At 52.4% G+C, this 21,746-nt stretch overlaps 1 protein-coding gene across 1 annotated transcript in view; it reads left to right on the forward strand.

The window, feature by feature from the left end:
• Positions 1 to 282: 282 nt before the first annotated feature.
• Positions 283 to 21,746, forward strand: part of CAMK1G (calcium/calmodulin dependent protein kinase IG) — a 30,368-nt gene continuing 8,904 nt past the window's right edge. The window contains exons 1-4 of the mRNA XM_025429795.3: positions 283 to 492; positions 11,968 to 12,088; positions 17,108 to 17,236; positions 20,013 to 20,087. Of these exons, the coding sequence (XP_025285580.1) occupies positions 11,997 to 12,088; positions 17,108 to 17,236; positions 20,013 to 20,087 (296 nt within the window). The 5' untranslated portion in view covers positions 283 to 492; positions 11,968 to 11,996. The remainder of the gene's footprint in view (positions 493 to 11,967; positions 12,089 to 17,107; positions 17,237 to 20,012; positions 20,088 to 21,746) is intronic.

The raw sequence follows: 21,746 nt of genomic DNA on the forward strand, positions 1-21,746 counted from the left end.
CAATACACTCCAGCAACGGAGTAGTTAAAAGAGAAACTGAGGCAGGCAGTCCTAGAAAGCTTCTCGGATTTTCTGCTAGCACCCCATTCAGGCCAATGGAAGCTTGTAATTTGAGGTTTTATTTTTGCTTTTTATTCTTCCCCCCTCTCCTTCCATTACACACATCAATGCAAACACAATTACACACACCACACACACACACACACACACACACACACACACACACGGCACGAAAGGGCCCTTTGCAAAAGCATTTTTCTGGATCAGACTTAATGCTGCTCGGAGGGGGGAAGAGCAGAGCAGAGGAAAGGCAGGAGATGCAAGCCACCATAGCTACTTTTCCTCCCCTTTAAGACTGCCTGGTTACGGTCCTGGGAAAGAAAACCCCTGCATTCCTCCCCTTTAATTCGGTTTATTGTTAAAGCACTGGAGCAGCTAATCCTCCCAGACCTGTAGGAGCTGGAGTAGGAGCACCATTCCTTCTGACTCCGGGTAAGATGAGTCTGATTCTTTTCTTGGCTTTGGGAGGTTCCCTTGCTTAGGGGGAGGCAGGTGGCACGTAGAGATGTGTTCGAAGAGCCACTTTTGCAAGCAACTTGGGTATTCTATTCCTTTTAGCCCCATTTCCAGTCTTGCCTGACTCTTGTGGTATCAAGGGTAAGTTGTAGCTGCTTTGGAAAATAAGTCTGAATGGGGGCCCAGGTGGCACCTCCTTGCGGAGCCATCTGCCATCACTTCAGGGTTGGTGTGAGTGGGAACCGTTTGCACTTCTGAGCCGCGCAAGGGGAGCAAAATATCCATGTATGTCCCTCTTGCACCGCCTGCCTGCAGGCTGCATCTGAGGGGCAATCCTCAGGGCCACCCGGGAGGGGCTGCCCATCTGCAGAGGTGGGGACCTCCAGCGGGCTTGCACCCCTGCCTCCTTGCCCATCCTGCATCTCTTAACCTCTCTGACCCCATCGGTCAAGGACCCATGCCCTTCTGCCTACCTGTCTGGGTTGTTGTGACTGTTAAGAGAGCCAGTGGGCAAAAAGGTAGTTTGTAAACAGCCTGTGGCTCTGCAAACCCCCAGGGAGCGGACCAGCCTCAGTCCCTTCAGGCAGGGTCCAGGGACAGGCTCCAGCTCCACGGCCACCTGGGCTGTGTTAGGATGCAGAACTCAGGGTGTCGGTCACAAGGCGGCTCCCTCACCTTCTCCAGGGGCAGGTCCATCTCCCTTCTGTCTTTAAACTTCCCCAGCTGGGCGGGCAGGTGAGATGTTAACGGAAGGTCTGGATTCTCCACCCCCACCCGCGCTGTGGCCCCTTCTCCCCACGTAACTTTGACGCACAAGCATTAACCCCGAGGCTCCCGGAGGCGGCTGCCAGGGCTGGCCCGGGTCTGGCGGTTGTGCCTGGCTGGCCAGCTGCTGGCTCTGGGACCGGATCAATTAACTGGTCAGGAGGAAAATCTCTGCGAGGGGTCAAAGAGTCAAGCAGGTTCCTGTTGGGGAAGGAGATGATCTTTCCCAGAGCAGAGGCCAGAAGCACCCCGGCCCCTGGCAGTCCTTGTGACCCAGGCTTAACCAGGGCCAAAGATGAGATCCAATAGGCCATAACACAAAGTGCTTAGTAATACCTGATGTGGGAAACACACGTGCCTTTAGCACGAGCCCACCAAGCCGGTGGGGCAAATAGTATTTCTCCCTCCCTATGGACAAGACCACTGAGACTCAAAGAGGCTTGCCTAGGGTTGCAAAGCTGGATATTGGTGGTATCCAGTTAACGACAGCATCATTTGAATCCAGAACTTCTGACATCATCAGTGACCTTTCCGTGATACTGCAGATAGCTATCATGTGTTGGGGGCAGTGGCTGGCAGGCAGGTGTGTGTTAAGAGCACTCTTGAGAATGCACAAAACTTTGGGAAAGAAGTCCGAGTGACAGGAGGTTTGAGCTGGAGCCCGGAGAGGCAGAGGATGGCCTGGCCTCAGAGCCCTTCTCAGAGCCTCAGAGTCAGCTATTCCAGGGGGGACTTGGTCAGGTGCTGGGGTTGCAGGAACGTGTCCCAAGGATGAGGCGAGGTACGTGAAACCAGGTGATCACTTCCAGGAGAGAGGCAACAGGTTTTGTGGAGGCTCTGATACACTGGGGTTCCCAGTCCAGCTCTGCCATTGACCCTCGGATTTGGGGCATTTTCTGTAACATTTCTACCCAGCAGTACTCAGCTGTGAAATGGGCATCACAACACCTCCTCTAAAGGCAGCAGCGAGGTGCCAGGGAGGGGAGGTGATGCAGATGGAGTGCCCCGGGGGTGTCCGTACTCCTCACGGCCTGGGAGCACTTCCTGGGAGCACTACAGGCAGCGGGCAGCGGCACCTTTGCTCCCTCTCCCGCGCTCCCGAGCTGCCCAGGGCTGCACCGAGCTCCCCGTGGCCGCACCGAGCTGCCCGCGGTCCGACCGAGCTGCCCAGGGCTGCACCGAGCTCCCTGCGGCCCGACCGAGCTGCCCGTGGCTGCACCGAGCTGCCCGCGGCCCGACCGAGCTGTCCGAGCTGTCCGTGGCTGCACCCAGCTGCCCACGGCCCGACTGAGCTGCCCAGGGCTGCACCGAGCTGCCCGCGGCCCAACCGAGCTGCCCGCGGCCCCACCAAGCTGTCCAGGGCTGCACCGAGCTCCCTGCGGCCCGACCGAGCTGCCCGTGGCTGCATCGAGCTGCCCGCGGCCCGACCGAGCTGCCCGGGGCCGCACGGAGCTGCCCGCGGCCCGACTGAGCTGCCCAGGGCTGCACCGAGCTGCCTGCGGCCCGACTGAGCTGCCCGTGGCTGCACCGAGCTGCCCGCGGCCCGACCGAGCTGCCCGTGGCTGCATCGAGCTGCCCGCGGCCCGACCGAGCTGCCCGGGGCCGCACGGAGCTGCCCGCGGCCCGACTGAGCTGCCCAGGGCTGCACCGAGCTGCCCGCGGCCCGACCGAGCTGCCCGTGGCTGCACCGAGCTGCCCGCGGCCCGACCGAGCTGCCCGTGGCTGCACCGAGCTGCCCGCGGCCCGACCGAGCTGCCCGTGGCTGCACCGAGCTGCCCGCGGCCCCACCGAGCTGCCCGGGGCTGCACCGAGCTGCCCGCGGCCCGACCGAGCTGCTCGGGGCTGCACTGAGCTGCCCGGGCCGCCGGGTGAATGAGCCGCAACATGAATGAGACGGAGCGGCCGCGCGCGTCGCTACAACCGCAGGCGCGTCCCCGCGGCCACCGCCAGGGAGGGGCCGGGGCTCGGCGGGGCGGGGCGGGGCGGGGCGGGGCGGGTGGGGGGGGGCGGCTCGGAGGGGGGCGCCCAGCACCTGCGCCAAGGCGGCACCTCCTGCGGAGTCCGGCTTAAGGGCGGCGCGTGGCAGACGCACCGTCACTATTACCCTTGAAAACTCCTTGGAGAGGTGGCCCCGGGGACCAGCGTGACGCCCGAGGAGAGACCCTTGGCTCACGGTGCTGCCCAGGGCGGCGGCCGAGCTCCCTCTGCTCTTGGTTCAGCACCGGGTGAAGCAGTTGGTTTGCATTTCAGGGCCGGGATGTATGAAACATTAGGTATTTTTAAACACTTTAGAGTCACAGTGAGCTGAGGTGTCCCCGCTGTGAAGCGCACTTGGGAGCAGAGCCGCTGGGGGGACCCCGGGTTGATTGGCGGCTCCTGTCGCGCGCTCACCTCTATCTAGTTAGTGTCTCGTTTCCCCTTCTTTCTCCCCAGCGCCTGGTGTTTATTTAATTCGCGTGCCTGTAACGGGGACCCCCTGCATAGTGTGACAGAGGTTGCAGGGTGATTCTGCGCCCCAGATGCCCCAGGAAGGTGGAGACACAGAGCAGGGATCATTATTCCCATTCAGCAGAGGAGGAAGCTGAGGCTCCACGGGGTTAGGAGCACAAGAGGAATCAGTGGCACACCCTTGCCCTCTCCAGGGACTCCTAGGTCTTGGCCCTCCCGCCACCAAATGAAGCCTTGGAGGATGTTTTGTAAGAGGCACACAGTAAATCTTAAGCAACATGTGAGTTCTGACCTGTCCCTGCAGCCGGAGGGATTGGCTTAGACCTAAATGTGTGTTTGAGCCTGAAATAAACTGCAGGAGGCGATTGAAAAACGTCCTTCCTCGGTGATTCTGTGAACCGAAAGTGCCACGCAGCCCTGGCCCTGGAGCCGGGCTGCGTGGGGGAGCCGGGGATGGAGCCCATGTTCCTTGCAGCTTCGTCCACCCAGAAGTCTCCGGGAGGCTTTAAGGTCCAGGGCCTGGGCTTGAGCTGCGGCCCTCGGCCCTCGAACGGGGAATGGATTGTGACAGCTCGCACAGGCCCAGCTGTGTGCCTCTGACACCGCGGCTGGCGAGAGCATGGCTATGACCTGAGGCTGCTGGAAACTTCCTCTGTTGCTCAAATGCAGAATCACAAAGTTATCAGAGGAGGCCAGTCTCCCTGTTTTCCCAAGTAGGCTCTGGGCAGCCCTGGACACCCTGGGTGCTAGCAGGTGCGACACAAGGAAGGTTTCACCGTCCAGTAAATTGGGGGGGCGGGGATGCCAGGTTAGAGGGCATTAACCAAGCATCTTTAAGAGTCATCAGAGCCTTCAACAAGCTAATGTGGATCATGAATCTCTAATAGGAGCAGCAAATCCACTTTGCACACAGAAAGCCTCCTGGGACTAATATGCTAAAAATCAAACTTCAAGGAACCTTGATCTATTCCAGTCTCCTCTTCTCTCTAAGGACAAAGGTGGAAACCCAGAGAAGTACGGTGTTCTGCCTGGAGCTGCACAGCTCCTCGGTACCAAATCGAAACTGGAACCAGAACTTGAGCCCGCTCTTTCTTTCTTTCTTTCTTTCTTTCTTTCTTTCTTTCTTCTTTCTTTCTTTTTCTTTTCTTTTTTTTTTTAGCCCTTTCTAATGTCCCTCTCAATCCAAAGGATGACGCAAAGTCCAATATGGGTCAGAGTCCAGGAAACTGGGGATCAGGACAAGAAAACATCCGAGCGTTAGTTAGCCTTTAGCCCCTCACCAAGCCATTTATATGTTGCCATGACTCCGTGAGCCCCAGCCCGGAGGCAGAGAGCACATTCTTATGAAAGATGACCCATCCGATAACCTCCCTCCCAGAACCCACCAGCTTTTCTGAGTCATGCTCCCAAGAAATGGAAAACCCTGGAAGCAGACTGCAAAGCAGTCTTAGGGTGGGCTGATTCCACTGAGGTCAATAAGAGAGCCACATGCAGTACCTCAGGAAGGCTCTGAGGTGAGCTTACCATGCCCCAAGTGATGCGCCCTTGCTTGCCCAGAAGCCCCAAGTGGGGGAGCATAGCTAAGGCCCAGTGGCTCTTCCCCTGGGTAGAGTTGAGAGCCATTATCTGTGGGTCCAAGGGTACTGGGATGCTACTCCAAGATTCTCTCCTTCCTTCTATCTCCTCTGGGTTGGTCCTAGCCAATTTAGGAGCCCTGCTTGGGCTGGGGAAACACACAGTGAATTGAATTGAATTGAGTTGAATTGAACCAAATGCCTGGATTAAAACATGGTGTGTCCAAGGCTCTGGGATGGTTTATCAGGAGGGGTGGCTTTTAAGCTGTTAGTCCAAGTGATTCGTTTAATAAGCCCCTCAGAGCAGCTAGGACTCCCCATAGGAAGTTTTTGATAAGGAGGCTTTGTGGAGCAGGGTGGGCAGGAGTGAGGGGCCAGGGAGAGGGTCCAGGGCAGTGTGAGGTCATGAGACGACCGCGCATCTTTGGGACATGGTGATGGCAATGAGGAGGCCCCTGAAGATAAGCCTCGTCTGCCTTAGAGTTCTTCTGGTGCCGGTGCTGTTCCTGTGACCAAATGGAGCTTGGGAAGGAGAGAAGGACAGGGGTCGGTCTTCCATGGAAGAAGCGTGAGAAGGGCACCTGCCTCCCGGGCTCATAGCCCAAGCATCTCTCAGCAGCACCTCATAAATAGCCAGGCTGGATGTCACCACGGATCACACGGCCTGTCCCCAGAAGCACAGAAAGGGTGGTGCTCAGAGGCAGAGTCCACCCCGGGGCTGCATGGCCTGCCCTTTAGGGAGAACTTTGCCCTCTGCGGTGTCCTCCCCAGCTGTGGAACTGTGTCCCGACACAGCAGGAAGACCACCCCGAAAACTCGGACGGAGCCCTGCCCGGGGCGAGGCGCTGCACGAGGCCTAAGGGAGACAAGGAGATGGGCCAGGTTCGGTCCACGTGGAGTTACTTTCTCGGGAAGACGTGACCTCAGACTGTCATAGGTCGTACAGAAGCAAGGAGCTGGCTCATGTGACAGAGTGGCTTTGGGTGGGTGGAGGGACCGATGCCGGATAGTGTCCCACGTGCTGCTGAACAAGAGCCAGACCCAGGCCCTGAGAGGTGATGGTGGCCTTCCGTGGCCACTCTGCCCTGCCCACTGCAGGGCTCTAAACAGAGCCTCGCCGTGACACCCTTAGACAGGAGGCCCCGTGGCCTTCCCTTCCCAGGGCATGGGTCTTCTTGCTGCGGGTCCCTCTCTAGCCAGTAAACAATTGTCCTCCCACCCTATACCGAAGTTAAGTCGGATTCCCTGATGGCCCCAATGCTCTCTCCTGGGCCCTCCTCCCCACTGGATCATTGGACCAGTGTGGACGGGGCTCTTGGCCTATGTGGGCTCGGTACTAGGCACTAGGGATTCCAGCTGAGTAACACAGGGCGCCTGCAGCACCCGCAGTGGGGGGGTGGCCCGGGAGTGGGGGACCCGCGCATCCTCAATCAATCTACAACCGACCTCTGAATGGCTTGAGCACGTTCATTTGCCAGCTCCCCTCCTGCAGGCGTGTGGTTTTAGTTGTTTATTTACACACCTACGCTTGGTCTTTCCAACTTGATGGGAAGCACTCTTTTCTTTAAAGATTTTATTTATTTGTTCATGAGAGACACACAGAGAGAGGCAGAGACACAGGCAGAGGGAGAAGCAGGCTCCCTATGAGGAGCCCGATGCGGGACTCGAACCCAGGGCCCCAGGATCATTCCCTGAGCTGAAGGCAGATGCTCAGCCGCTGAGCCACCCCGATGCCCCGATTGGAAGCATTTTTTAAGGGCCTCGTGTCACAGCCACGTCTGCTGTAGCCCTGGGGGGAATGAAGGAGTGTTGTCTCCAACAAGTCAAAGGTGGTCCCCATGAGCAAGGCCACTGCCTCGGCCGGGAGTCATTTCTGCGGAACATCCGTGAGGGTCCTGCCCTGTTGAGGAGTGAGGGTCACAGATGCCAACACCCTCGGCGTCTCCTGAGCTACAGGGTGACCTCAGTTGTACCTCAGCAGTGGCTCTTCCCGAGCCCTGAAGCCCAGTGGAGGCTGTGGCCGGAGAGAGGGAGAGGTGGGCATACTTTGGGAACAAGTGACAGCCATCCTGGGGCTTCAGGCTTCTCAGGATGCGTTTTCTTTTCCTTCTAGAGAACCTAGATAGCAGCAGGAGTCGGGGAGCAGGGCGAGGACTTCGAGGGAAAGAAGCAGGGAGAATGTGGGCGCCCCTCTGAGAGCCCCTGGTTAGACCTCCGTGGCGCTGGGCGGGGGCCTGGGGACCTCCCTGCGGTTGGGGGGTGGTGGTGGCGGGAATGACCCAGGGTTTTTGGGGTCTGGGGCGTACCCCTCCCCGCCCCGAGTTTTCCACATTGCTCTGAAGATAGAGCTAAATTGTTAGGCTTGAGTGTATGGGAGGAGGGGTGGGCGGGAAAGATGTGTTCTTATAGCCGGCTTAGCTAAGAATACTATGTTTTTAAGCTATTTAAGAGAGATGGGAGAGAAGGAACAGGGAGTACAGATCTGCTAATGAGGTGGTCGTGCCTCCCGGAGAGCAGGCCCGGGTTCCGCCGGGCTCCAGCAGGGGGAGCGACGCACACCCAGCTGCTGGCCCCAGAGCTGGAAAGAAGAGTCTGGATTGGAGGGCGCCTGGGTGGCCCAGTGGTCCAGCATCTGCCTCTGGCTCAGGTCGTGGTCCCCGCAGGGAGCCTGCTTCCCCCCCTGCCGATGTCTCTGCATCTCCCTCTGTGTCTCTCATGGTAAATAAATAAAATCTTTAAAGAAAAAAAAAAAAAGAAGAAGATGCTTGATTGGGTCTTTACCTGGATAAGCAGCATCTGCAGGCCTGGGGGGTCTGTGAAGGGGAGAGAGACAGACACACACGCACAGACCGACCCTGTCGATTCGGCTCCTCTGACTGTCCACCCCGACACCCCCATACGTCCGTCGAGACTCCCAGCTGCAGTGTCCACGCTAAGAAGCACTCGATCCACGCCCAGATGCCAACCTCTCTGATAAGTGGAAGCTGCCAGATTTGGGGCTGAGACTCTGCAGAGCGGCATCCGGATAAAGATAGCCCGGATTCTAATATCTCATCTTCCCCAAAGCAGCCTGCCAGTCGGAGTTCATTTGTCTCTGCCTTGTCACTGTGCCCTCCAAATCAAGGACCAGGCCACCGCATGGCTGGCGAGTCCTCCTCTGGCTAGCGGGCCCTGAACTGCTGCGTCCCTCTGGGCTGCCACCCTCCCAGGACGAGCAAATCCACAGACGGACCTGAGGATACAAGCACAAACCAGATCTACGCGGGAATGTGCTAAATGCTAAGGGATTCGTAGTATTAACTCGCATGCGTTTTTCATAATATCGGCCACCAGTTCGCGTACAGCCAGGCTGCAGGTTTACACGCAATCCTGAAGTGAGCAAAGGAAATGTAGCATCTTTATTTCCTCTAAAGTCTTTCTCGCGAACCCAAAAGGGAAATGGGCAACTTTAAATGTGAACTTGTTCATCACAGCGTCTCGGGTTCAGCAGAGTCTCGTTGCGCTGCCTCAGTTTCTCCCGGGAAAGCACACAGCCTTGAGACGGCTTCTCCTCCTCTTGCTCTACGTCCGGGACATTTTATGTGATAAGGTGCTTACCTGACTTGGTTGTAGATAGGAGAAGGGGGCCTCAGACTCATCGGGGACCTCAGATCCCAGGGATCTGGGATCTCACCAGAGGACGACTGGTGACCTCTGAGGTGTGACTGGTCCCACCTGGGGGCGTCATGCTGACACCCTCCGCGAAAGGCCCAGCTCCCAGCCATTTGCTTCCACCTGAGAAGCCCCGATTAAAGCTGTCTCTTCTTCCGGACCCCAGGGAACAGGCCCTCTAGCAGCTCTATGTCCCTTCACCAGGGCCATGATAAATGTTAAAGGACTGGTTCTCCAAGATAGGGGGATGACTTGGGGAGAAGCCCTGGTTCATGTAGCGTTTGCCCGCGTCCATGGTGTCAGTGCTCCCACTGTGGCCAATTTCAAGCCCACAACCTGAGACCTCTAACCACAGAGCTGGGGACACCCCTACGGTTCGGCTGTCGTGACCTGAAGCAAGCTGGCTGCAGCCCCCCGCAGGCCCTGGGGAACTTCTGGGGTCCCTAAGGGTCATGCCACCCCATCTCCCCCTAGGCCTGCCCCATGATTACTTCCCACCTTGTTGAGTGTGGTTGTGGTCAAGTACCTCCCGCGCGTAGAGCTTCCCACCGGGTGGGAAGCCCACCCATCCGTGTCACCGCGGTCCCCCATTCCTGGATGGGTGTTCTACTCCGTAAGTGTGTGAAAGCAAAGATGCGTGCTTCGGGCAACTACACTCACCTCCCCCGTATCCTCACCAGGATCCACTGGGACCAAAATTGTCAAGCACACCTGTTCCCCTCCCATGGGGCCCTCGCTTGTGTCATGTTCCTCTTATTCATAGGAGCTTACAGGTTTCCCTCTATGCTACAGACCCTATTTTGTGACATGAGCCCTCCCGATGGGGATTACCAGGAGTGAAAACACATCAGCTTAGTACCCCTGAATATTGTCTCTGTCACAACGGTTTAGTATCTGTGAGACAAATGTGCTAAGTCTCTACGTCCACTATTTCATGTAACCTGCACCATGACCATAGATGGCTCTATCCCCATTTTACAGATGAGCTAACAGACTCAGAGGTCAGTAACTTGCCTAAGGCCGTTCGAATAAAATAACCAACAGTGGTAGAATTTGAACTCAGGTTGACCTCCAAATCTCTACTCTTTACCTGATGCCAAATTGTGGAGGCACAAAATTTCTCTTTGTTCTGAGAAGACCCCATGGATCCTATAGGAACTTGTTTTTTAAGACTATATTATTTATTTATTCATGAGAGACACAGAGAGAGAGGCAGAGACATAGGCAGAGGGAGAAGCAGTCTCCCCACGGGGAGCCCGATGCAGGACTCGATCCTAGGACCCCGGGATCAAGCCCTGAGCCAAAGGCAGATGCTCAACTACTGAGCCACCCAGGTGCCCCCACAGGAATTTTTTTAAATGGGGGAAGGAGGTGCATTGCCCAAGAGATGCAGCCATTGGGCATATTTTCCTACTTCTTAGTTAGGTCCAAAGAGAATAGGGAAAAAGAGGCAGCTAGGGCAGAGAGATTCCCCCCAACCCACCCAGCCACCCCCCAAGCACATGTTTCTCTCAAGTATTCATGCCTCACCAAGGGCGCTGTCACCCTGAAACTCCTACCAGAGACAGTCTAGCCAGCCTAGACTCCTCTCACCGCCCTGTGGGCACATCCCCTGGTATCCTACATAATAGGAACCCCAGAACGTATCCCGAGCCCACCCCTTCTCTCCCTCACTACTGCCACAATCCAAGCCACCGTCATTTCCCTCCTGGACTTGTGTCCCACCCATTTTCCATATATCAGCTCTTACTCCCCCGACCCCATTGTCCACAAAGCAGCTGGAGTGAGCTCTAACGCATCAGTGGTGTAATTCCTCTGCAAAAAATCTTTCCATATCTTGCCCTCTTGCTTAGAAGAAAATCCAGTACCTTCAGGAGAGCCTATAAGGCCTTATATGGTCTGCCCCCTGCCTGCCTTCCCCTGCCCACTCACCGCCCCGTGTCATGCAGGGTTCATCTGCTCCAGCCACACTGTCCCATCCGTCCCTTCAGGCTCTGGTCCCGGTTTTCCTACACTAGGTCACCGCGTACATGGTACTTCACTTGTTCCTGGCATGCCTCCTGTGGGCCTGCCGGTCCCAGGAAGACAGAACCATCACCTGTACGTAGCCAGCACCTGGTGCGTCATAGGTGCCGACTCTGGTGAATGGATATGGTGACTCCGGAACCCCGATAGAAAGTCGGGACAAGACTCAATTCAGATTTTAATGAATAACTATTTCCCCAGCACCGTATTAATGTTGTGGGAGTTTGGGAGCAAACAATGCTTGTTCATCTAACAAGGAACAAGCATTAGGCCCGGAACAGGTAGGAGAGAGGCAAGAGGAAACAGGACTGGGGAGGTGGGTCGACCCAGACAACATAAGGTACCAGAAGGGAAGTCGAGCTGACTCCGCGGTTTGAATCAAGACCTTGACCATCACCTGGAAACGCAGGAAATGCCTCATTCAGCTTAGATTCCCCCCCAAGGTGCATAGTTGTGTACTAATCCATACGTGGGTGTGTTACTGCCCCTATATACATATGTACAAAATGGACTTTGCACTACTAGACTCTCAACTCCTTGAGCGTGTAGCAAGTACAATGGGCATCCCATAAACATGCAACACATTTGTTTTAGTAATTTAGTTTTTTTTTAGTTTTTTTTTTAATAGTAATTTAGTGTTTTTTTTTTTTTTGTTTTTTTTTAAGACAGCACACAAGAGGTGGGTGGAGGCAGGGAGCAGGTTCTCCGCTGAGCAGGGAGCTGGACACGGGGCTCGATCCCAGGACCCCGAGATCATGACCTGATCCAAAGGCAGACCCTTAACTGACTGAGCCACCAGGTGCCCTTGTTGTAGTAATTTTAAAGAGCAAGTGGAGAGAATAGACTTATTTTTGCCCATTATCCAGGTTTTGCTTCCCAATCCTTCATTCTAGCTACTATATGAAAGATGTGTTTTTGATTCTTTTTGCAATTTGTTCTTACTGTCTGAGACATTAGCTGATCAGACCCTTTGTCCCCTTCCTCAAAGTATCCCCCAAAGCTTCAACTCTGGAGGCGATGGGTCGAAAGGAAGAAGATGACTGCAGCTCCTGGAAGAAACAGACGACCAACATCCGGAAAACCTTCATCTTCATGGAAGTGCTGGGATCGTGAGTCCTGGGGCTGAGAGATGGGGCGGCCGGGCTGCGTGCTGGGCGGGGGCGTGGAGGCTGGGAGCCTGGAAGGAGTTGTTCTGGGCCAGCAGCAGCTGACAAACTAGGACTGAGACTGCAGGGACTGGGGAGGTGAGTAGGGGGAGGTAGCTTGGTTTCATAACCCTGGGCCCACAGGGAATACCAGCCCTTTCCTTAGGCAGAAAGGCCCATCCTGGCCCACCCCCGGTGACCCCCTTTCCCTACCTCTAGATCAGAGACAACTCGTGGCTTCTCACCCTGGTGGCAGGAAAGAGGGGTTCTGGGGTACCTCCAGACATTCAGTGGCCCTAGAATTTCCTGGGTCACATCCTCCAGGGTCTTCATTTCCTCGGGCAGCAAATAGGCCAACCAACCCCCCATGTCTGCTGTAGACGGAGGAAAAGGGGCTTTTGGGGCCTAGAAAGCTGACAGGCACGTATGCCGGAGTCAGCTCCCCACGCATGCCGGAGTCAGCTCCCCACCACCATCCTCTCTGCTCTATATTTAAGTGCCATGTTGGAAAAATAAAGTCACGCCGTAGCCCAAACTCCTACCAGCCTCCGGAGTGTCTGCTTCTGCCCCTTGACAACGATTACACGGCTGGAGGAGCAGAGACAGCCTGTCTGGAGCTGACTGTCCTGTTCAGTCCTGTCTCTCCTCCGGGAGGCTGCAGGCTCTGATGCAGGCTGCCACCGGCTCCAGGCCACCAGCTCCAGGCCACCAGCTCCTCTGTGGCCTCAGGACCCCAGCTGGCCAGCTAATTAGTCTGGGCTAATTGGGCCCCAGGAAGTGAGGGGCAGTTAGTAGGCCGCCCATTCAAGCAGGCTTTCCCTTTAGCCAACTCGGGCTAAGTTTAGCTCCCTCCGCCCTGGCCAGGAGGCCATGACCTCGGGCAATGACAGCTCCCCATACCCTCATCATAGACTGAGGGGAGCCAGGTCTGGCCCCAAGGGCAGCCCCCACCCCCGGGCTCTCCCTGCTTGAGCAAGGGCTCTGAGCACACAGGAGGATCTCGGTGCTGGTGCCGGCCATCAGAGCGTTGGCCCTCCATCAAGGCCCTTTGCCAAGACGGGGGTGGCTAGAGAGGGGTTTTTTGGCAGGAGAGAGGGACAAGACTCATGCGTGAATCAGAGATGATTTGCTAAGAATCCCAAAAATCAAGAGAAGGAGGGGGGATGCCCGGGTTGACAAGTGCTTATTCACTGTCTGCTCAGATTTGTGCTGTGGGACTGTCAGACATATGCTGCTCCCAGGGGGGTCGGCGAAGTCGGCCAGGGTCCTAACCTAGAGGGACATCCAGGGACCCTGGGGAGCTTATCCCTCTACCTTTCAACTGTGAAAATATCTAAAGTTTTTAGAAAGTGAAATAATAGTACAGTGAACCGATATACTGACCACCTCAATTCAACAATTGTTAACATTTCATTATATTTGTTTTATGTACATACATCTCTCTCTCTCTCTCTCTCTCTCTCACATACACACACACACACACACACTGATTTCCCTGAACGATTTGTAAACAGTTGCAAACATCATGACATGTCACCTTGGAATCCTTCTGTCTGCATCTCCTAGAAATAAAGGCACTTTCTTCTATATGCCCAATGGCATTGCCACACTCAAGACAGTTAATAATAATTCCCTAGTAGCATTTTGGCAGAGATAGTTTTCTGGGGTTTTTTGTCTTGTTAAGATTTTATTTATTTATTCATGAGAGACACAGAGAGAGAGGCAGAGACAAGGGAGGCAGAGGGAGAAGCAGGCTCCCTGCAGGGAACCTGATGCAGAACTCGATCCCAGGACCCTAGGATCACTCCCTGAGCCAAAGGCATATGCTCGACCACAGAGCCACCCAGGTGTCCCTGTTTTTTTGTTTTCAAATATATATATATACAGATTCCTGATCCTAGACCTATTGCACGGGGATTCGGGGAGATAGGACCGAGCAACTAGGACTCTATTTTCCATGCTTCCAATGGCTCTAACCTATCCAGCCCCTCACTGACCTGGGGAACCAAAGGGACAAGACAGGGGACAGGTCACAGCAGTGGGGGCTGATCAGTAACTAAACAGTAGGCCCCCCTGTTGTGCCCAGGAGGGGGCCAGGCAGCCCCAGGCTGCAGACCTCCCTCATGGGGCGTTACCGGAGTTACCGGAGTTACCGTAGTTACCTAGTTACCGAGGTGAGGTGGTGCAGCGCTGACGGGGAGGGAGCAGTGGGCAGCGCAGACTCCTCTGAGCGCAATGCACCAGAATCTCAGGACAAAGGCTTCTTCTCTGTAGCCCTCAGCTCCTCTGGAACACCCCGCCAGGGAGAGAACGCTTGCGGAGGTCCCCCAGAATCCCTGGGCCCTCAGGTAACCGTAGAGGCACGAGACAAAGCTCGTCCACAGCAGGGTGAGTGTCACCCAGGTCCCAGTCCCCCTCCTTTCACTGCGCAGGAAGCGGCTTTTCTCCTTGGTCCTCCCTCCCCTCACCCATTGAGCAGTCTCCCAGCAAGAGGGGAGAGCGAGTCAGGGCCCCAAAGGCAGACCAAGCTCTACCGCAGCAAAGCACTCCTGGCTCCGGAGACTCTGCTTGTCTTGCCTTCCGACCCCAGCAACCTTAGCTGCTCAAAGCTAGCTCTCTGCTCCCCAGTCTGACCAGTGGCACAATTCAGTCTTGTAACCGCTCTCCCCTGCCCTGTGACACACACACACACACACACACACACACACACACACACACACTGTACAAGGAGCTTGAGGCAGAAAAGCAGTAACACCACAATTGCCACAACACTGCACATCTCCAGGAGGCGTGGTTTACACACACACTGAGATGTCAATGGCCCCCCAGGAAGGCCTTAATTCAATCTCTTTCCACAAGAGGACCCCAGTAGGTGTCAGGGGGCCACCTGTGCCTACGGGTGAAAGGGGGGACTCTGAAAGTGAGTCCTGGGAGGTCAGGGCTGGCAGGAATCCTGAGAGCTATGCGGTTCACCTCTCTCCTTTTACAGGAGGGAAGGTGGGATCCGAAGATGAGTGGAACGCGCAGCCCATCCCAGGCCAGCCTCCTCACACATCCAGCCTCCCTCCATCCATGCAACCAACACACCTGTATTGAGCGTTTTCCATACGTGCCCAGCCAGAGGAGCTGGTACTCATGCACGTGCATCTCCCACTATTCCCTGTCTCCTACTTCACAGATGGTGCTGGACCCCGTAGCCCCCTCCCTACCTGCTGCCCTGCGCCTCCTCCATGCTGTCCCCTCGACTTCTCTAACCACCACCTGAGACGTCACTTCCAACTTTTCACTGGGCTAACTCTCGCTCATCCCTTAAAACTGAGGTCAAGGTGATCTTAAGTCTGAAGGCCAAGAATGAGGTGCTCCTTAGCTACTCCGAGCGATCGCTTTGTACCCATTAGAAAAATACCCTTTTCTACAGCCTGCTCTCTGCTGGGGAAATTAGTGTTGTCACGATTATTGTAGGAAGATGTACCGTGGTTCCAAGGGAAATGGCATCTGCCAGAGTCATGTACCAGAGCAGAGACCCTGTCCTCAACGTTCATTATCTAGGGTCTCATCATACCCCCTGCTTCTCTGTACATCTCTATTTCGCACACCAGACTCTAAGCCTCTAAGTGAGGCCAATGAGTATCCCAGGGCCTAACACTAGGGTTCCGTTAGCTGAGCAAACATTCCTTGAATGCCTAATAACATTTTGCAAATTGAATGTTAATTGCTCATTTGTCTGTGCTCTTCACTAGTCTACAGGCTTCTTAAGACCGGACACACTTACCTTTTTATCTCCAGTGTCTGACTCAGTAGGTGCTCAATAAATCTTGATTGAAGGGATGAATGAAGGAATGAATGAATGAATAGGGGAAGCTCTGAAGGCTCTGATTAACTCTGTTTCAGTGCAGCTGGGGGGGAAACAGGAAGCTCGGACCCAGGAAACACCAAGTATTTTCTAACGCAGATTCTCAAAGTCCTTACACAAGCTTGACTGCTATTGGACCTCCATTCTAGAATCCCAGATGGCAGGGGAGAAGATGGCTCAGCTGTTTCCTCACTTACACTCTAGTGCCTCTTGTTACTACCAGGTGTTCTCCCTAATGGTATTCAAATAATAATAGTAATAACAATAACAGTGTCTGACGCTTAGTTTAACAGATGTCAGGGATGCTTTTAAGCACATTACATATGTTAATTCATTTAATCTTCTAAACAACGCTATGAATCAGCTACTATTGACACTCCCACTTTTCAGATAAAGAATCTGGGTATATAGAAGTTAAGTGACTTGTCACCCAAAAAAGCTGAAGTTCTCACATGGGCACTTGGGCCTCAGCATCTGCTCCTAGCTAACTATGGCTCTACTAGCCTGGTCTCCAGAAGACCCCCACTCAAAGCAAAAAGGCTATAATTTGGAATTTCCATTGTGTTCTATCCTCTCCATCTCCAGAAAATCTGCCCAGGGCTGCTGGGTCCTGTGTTTCATTCTCACAGATTCTACTGAATGAGAGGGTGTTCAGCCCCCTTAGCCTATGATAATTGGTTCAGAGTAACTATCACCACCTAAAACGGAGACTGGAGTTTTTTCCCATCACTGCTTGAGCCCTGTCCACACTGCTACCTCCAAGTGCTGTTCCAGTGTGCCACACTTCATCATGCTGGAAGAAACAAAGTAAATTGCCTCCGCAGTAGCCCCACTTTAATGGGTTGGCCAAATGGAGAAAACTCTTCGTAAGCAAAGCAGAGTCCCTGGGAGTCCTTAACAAATTCTAGAATCTGGAAATAGCACCCGGCTAGTCTCGGAGTTTGTAGTAGAGTCTTTTCTTTCTTGAAAGAAAGGACAGAAGGCTTGTCAGATAGGCTATACCCTGGATGCAGTAACAGTGGAAACTAATTACCAGCCACACCTTCCTTCATCTACCCTTTGGTTTTGTCTCCAACAATGTTCCCTAGCCAGCCAGTACTAATTTTTATCTCTTGGTATCTTATACGTAGAGGCGCTTTTTCAGAAGTTTTCCTGGTGAAGCAAAGGGTGACTGGGAAGCTCTTTGCCCTGAAGTGCATCAAGAAGTCCCCTGCCTTCCGGGACAGCAGTCTGGAGAATGAGATTGCCGTGTTGAAAAAGTGAGTGGGGTCTTAGGGTTGGTCAGGGACAACTGTGGGACCACAACATTTCCCTCATGAATCACCCTCCAGAAGGACTGAAGCTGGATTTCTACACCCAAAGGCATCACTCCCTTTGATTGAGTTGATGAGTCCATTTGATCCATCAGTTAAGTTTAGCCAGACAGGTGTCTTGACTGCTGGGGAGTGGGGAGGGGTGGTGAGAAAGGGCAGCAAATTGACTAGCAAAGCAACTGGTAGGAGACCTGGATTGCGCACGTAGACTAGAGAGTAGTTTGCTCAAAGGCACAAAAATCATTTGAGGGCCAATACCCGGAAGAATCAGTAATTACATAAGCAGAATAAGATTTGGAAATTAGAAAAAAAAAAAAAAGATTCGGAAATTACCTGAATTGTACCAAAGTAAATGTAGGTTCAGCATCTAACTATCATGATAGAGGCCCCACTAACAAACCATCAAGTGGCTACAACAGGACCATATAATATATGGTCCTGTATATAACACTATAACGTATAACACTGTGCCAAAAGTGTACTAGGTGTCAGGAACACAAGCATAAGGCTGACAAAATTCCTCACCCTCAGGAACTCACATTTTCTGGGCAGAGACAGATAACAAACTCTGATCCCACCGAACATGAGCCAATGGCAGCAGAAGGTGAAGTCTGGAGAAGACAGATTCATTTTGCCTACATGTGTGTTTTTATGAGTATAGGGTATTAGGTACATTTTCAAAGAAGAAGGACCTGATTGATGAGCAGAATTTGATGGAGACGGGAGAGGCAATGCAGAAAGGGAATTCAGGCTGAGAGTAACACAAACTTTTAACATAGAATTGTGAAAGTGCAAAGGATGTTAGGGAAAAGTCATTGTTGGGAGCCCCTGAACTTAGAGCGAGGACCATCAAGGGACAGGAGATGGAATCAAATGAGGCCTGATTATGAAGGGTGTTGGATACCATGATAAAGAATGCTGACTTCATTCTGTGGGCAAAGAAAAGTCATCAAAGGATTTTAAGGAAGGGATCACCTGATCAGATTTCTACTTTAGAGCCATCCCTCTTAAGGATGGTAGAAGATGGATTTGATGCCAGCCTAGAGAATGGGAGACCAATTCTAAGACTTTCTCAGTAATCTCAGCAAGGGCTGAGGATACAAGCAAAAGTAATAGCAGGATCATGTGGCAGCAGAAAGACTGGATTCAAGAGAAAGAAGTGACTAGATTTGGAGTTGGCTGGTGACAGCACAAAAGAGAAAAGTATTAAAAGTGATGCTAAGATTGAGCAGTTCAGTGGAAGGTAATATCACTGTTTGGGATAGAGAACCAAAAGGATGTGCAGGCTTGGAGGAAATAGAAAGAAATTTGCTGGAACGTATTCAATCTGTGTCCTCCAATCTCTACATGGAGGATGCAGGAGAGATCCATGGGCTCCAGAGAGATCAGAGCCGAGATAGCAGACTCATTGAGAACAAGGACTATGGTGGTCCTTCTTGCCATTGCATTGTAGCATCAGTCCCTAACAGCATAGATGCTCAGTCAATATTTGTTCAATAAATGAACCATTGACAAATTAATGTTAGCATTGTCAGCTTGTAAGTGTGGTTGAATCCATCAGGGAACCACTGTAACGGGTCTATATTTTTAGAAATTAAACTTAAATATGCTCACTACTGTTTATTGTATGTTTATTATTCCCCAGGCACTATACTAAACATTTTACGTGCAATTATCTCTTTTAATCCTGATATAACCCTATGACAGAGGTGTACTTTATAAACCAAGAAGTTGGATTTAGAAGATTTGAGAAAGCCAGCCAAATTCACCCAATTCATAAGTTTCTCAGCCAGATCTGAACTCAAGCCCAACTGACTTAGAGTCCAAATCCTTAACCCCCGTGCTGCACGGCCATGAGTTTAACGTCCTAGAAATGTTCCTCCTGGACAGGCTTGCATAGAACTGCTGCCTAGGAAGCCAAGCCCCCCAGTTAATTCTTCTGCTTGTCTTGGCCCCTGAGTAATCCCAGGCAGAGGGAATTTAGAGCAAATTTTCCTGAACACAGTGCTATTGACATTTTAGACCAAATAATTCTTTATTGGGTTGGGGGCTATTCTGTGTGCATTGTAGAATATTTAACAGCATTCCTGCCTCCACCAACTAGATGGCAGTAGCTCCTGCCCCCTCCCCAGTCACAATATCTCCAGATACTGCCAAAATGTATCCCGAAGGACAAAAGAACCCCTGACTGAGAATTGCTAATCCAAGATATCCCACAGAACTGACCCCAGAAATCAGCATCTTTCCTGTACCTCACAATATCTGGAATAATAATTTTGCAATGCTCCTTCCATGGTTACCCATGAGGAGGCTTAGCTAACCTGATTGTCTTCTGTTGCACTCCACTTTCTTCAAGAATGTTTCTGAAGGAGATCTGGATACCCATTTTATAAAATAATCTAGTTTTGGACGTTCCCTTAGCCTTCTTCAGCTCTTTTAAACCAAAGAGATTTCTGGAGTAGCAACAAAATGTTGGTTCCTTGAGGGCAGAATGATCAATTATCCATTCAAAAATATGGATTGAACACTACTCTGGCATCTTTTCTTTAGGATTTCATTGTAACTGCTTATTTATTAGGAAGGCTTCACAAGGATCCACTCTTCCTACACATTGTCATCAAAAGTCTCTAACAGAAGTAAAAGTCCGGTGGGCTGGGTGTCCATTCTTTGTCTGGATCACCTACACCATATACCATTCACCATGAACCTTACTTTCCCCCAGGATCAAGCATGAAAACATCGTGACCCTAGAGGACATCTATGAGAGCACCACTCACTACTACCTGGTCATGCAGCTGTAAGTGAAAGGTGACCCACTTCCTCCACAGGTCTCAGGGGGCCTTTGAGGCCTAGAGGACACTGCTCGGTGGTGAGGGGAGTGTGGTGATCCAAAGGATAAGATCAAAAATTAGCAGAGCACCTGGGTGGCTCAGTGGTTGAGCATCTGCCTTTGTCTCAGGGTGTGATCCCAGGGTCCTGGGATCGAGTTCCGCTCCTGCAGGAAGCCTGCTTCTCCCTCTGCCTATGTCTCTGCCTCTCTATATTTCTCATGAATAAATAAATAAAATATTTTTAAAAAAAGATCAAGAATTAGCTAAAGAGGTTCTCAAATGCCAAGAGTTCTCAGACTAGGTATGCTACTGGTCACAAACATGTTCTGTGTGGACTGAGGGGTAAATCCAGGACTGATTATTGAGATGATCTGTACCAGTACAGCCTTACCAGTTGTTAAAATATTTTCTACAAGTCAGCAAATAGCTGGAACTCCAACCTATCCATCTTCCCCTGTTGCCCCAGCCGCTCTCCTCATACTTTCTGGACCTTCCCACAACCCCACGGTTGAAGGGCATGTCCAGAACCCTTCTCTGGCACCATGGCTTGAGTCCACTTTGACTCGTCTTTCTATGTCCACCCAACTGAATATTAAATGTCCTAATGCTGGAGCACCTGGGTTGGCTGAGCAGGTGGCTTTTGATTTCATCTCAGGTCATGATCTCGGGGTCCCGGAATCAGGGTCCCTCATAGGGCTCCATATTCAAGAAGGAGTTTGTTTGAGGATTCTCTCCCCCCTCCCCCTGCTTGCTCATGCACATGTGTCCTCTCTCTCTTTCTCTCTAATACATAAGTCTTAAAAAAATAAATGTCTCAATGCCACTCCAGGGTAAAATTACTGTGGGATTAGAAACCACAGGTACATAGATCTCAATTCGATATAAAAAAGAAGACTTTCTCAAAAGACATCCATCCAAAAAGTTAAAAACAGGCGGTGATCATGTATGCCCATCTGTAGGACACAAATGGCACCTCACTAGAAAAGTCTCCGCATCATTGTCATATATAAATAGGAGTTCTGGCTGAGAGTGAATGCTGTAGGAGTGGGTTGGTGCTCCTGAGGGCTCAGCCTTGGACTCCGAGAAACTTCTATTTATAAAGGACACACACGCACACACGTCACTCGGAGATCTCAGTAGCCAGAAGCAATAGTTTTGACTGACAGGCTGATTCCTCAGATACTTTAATGAGCTAACTTGGGCCTAAGCAGCCTATTAGCTCCGAGGCTCACCTGAGGCCCAGTGACTAGAGGAGCAGGTGGTCAAGGAAGTGAGGTTGGGCTGGGGGTGGTGGTGGGGGAAATAGAACAGCACTAACAAATGAGCAGGAACCATGTGGCACCTTAATGAGGCCAATTCAAGGGGATTAGCACACATTTAGACGGCTAAGGGGAGACAGGGAAGTAGGCAGATGTAGATGTCACTGAAGAGTCGCAAAGCCTATGAGAGTGTGAGCTCTAGGACTCAGGCCATTCCAAGTCAGGAATTCCTAGCTGTGCATAAAAACTACCTTTCTCATGGGTGTCTAGCTCCTATAGTAGAATCCAGAGCTTCAGGACAGCAACAAAAGCAGTAGAGTGGTGTGCATTTTGATTAAAGAAATTCTCCTTCCTCGTTACTGCATG

This window comes from Canis lupus, chromosome 7 (assembly GCF_003254725.2).
Source record: "Canis lupus dingo isolate Sandy chromosome 7, ASM325472v2, whole genome shotgun sequence".
NCBI lineage: Eukaryota > Metazoa > Chordata > Mammalia > Carnivora > Canidae > Canis > Canis lupus.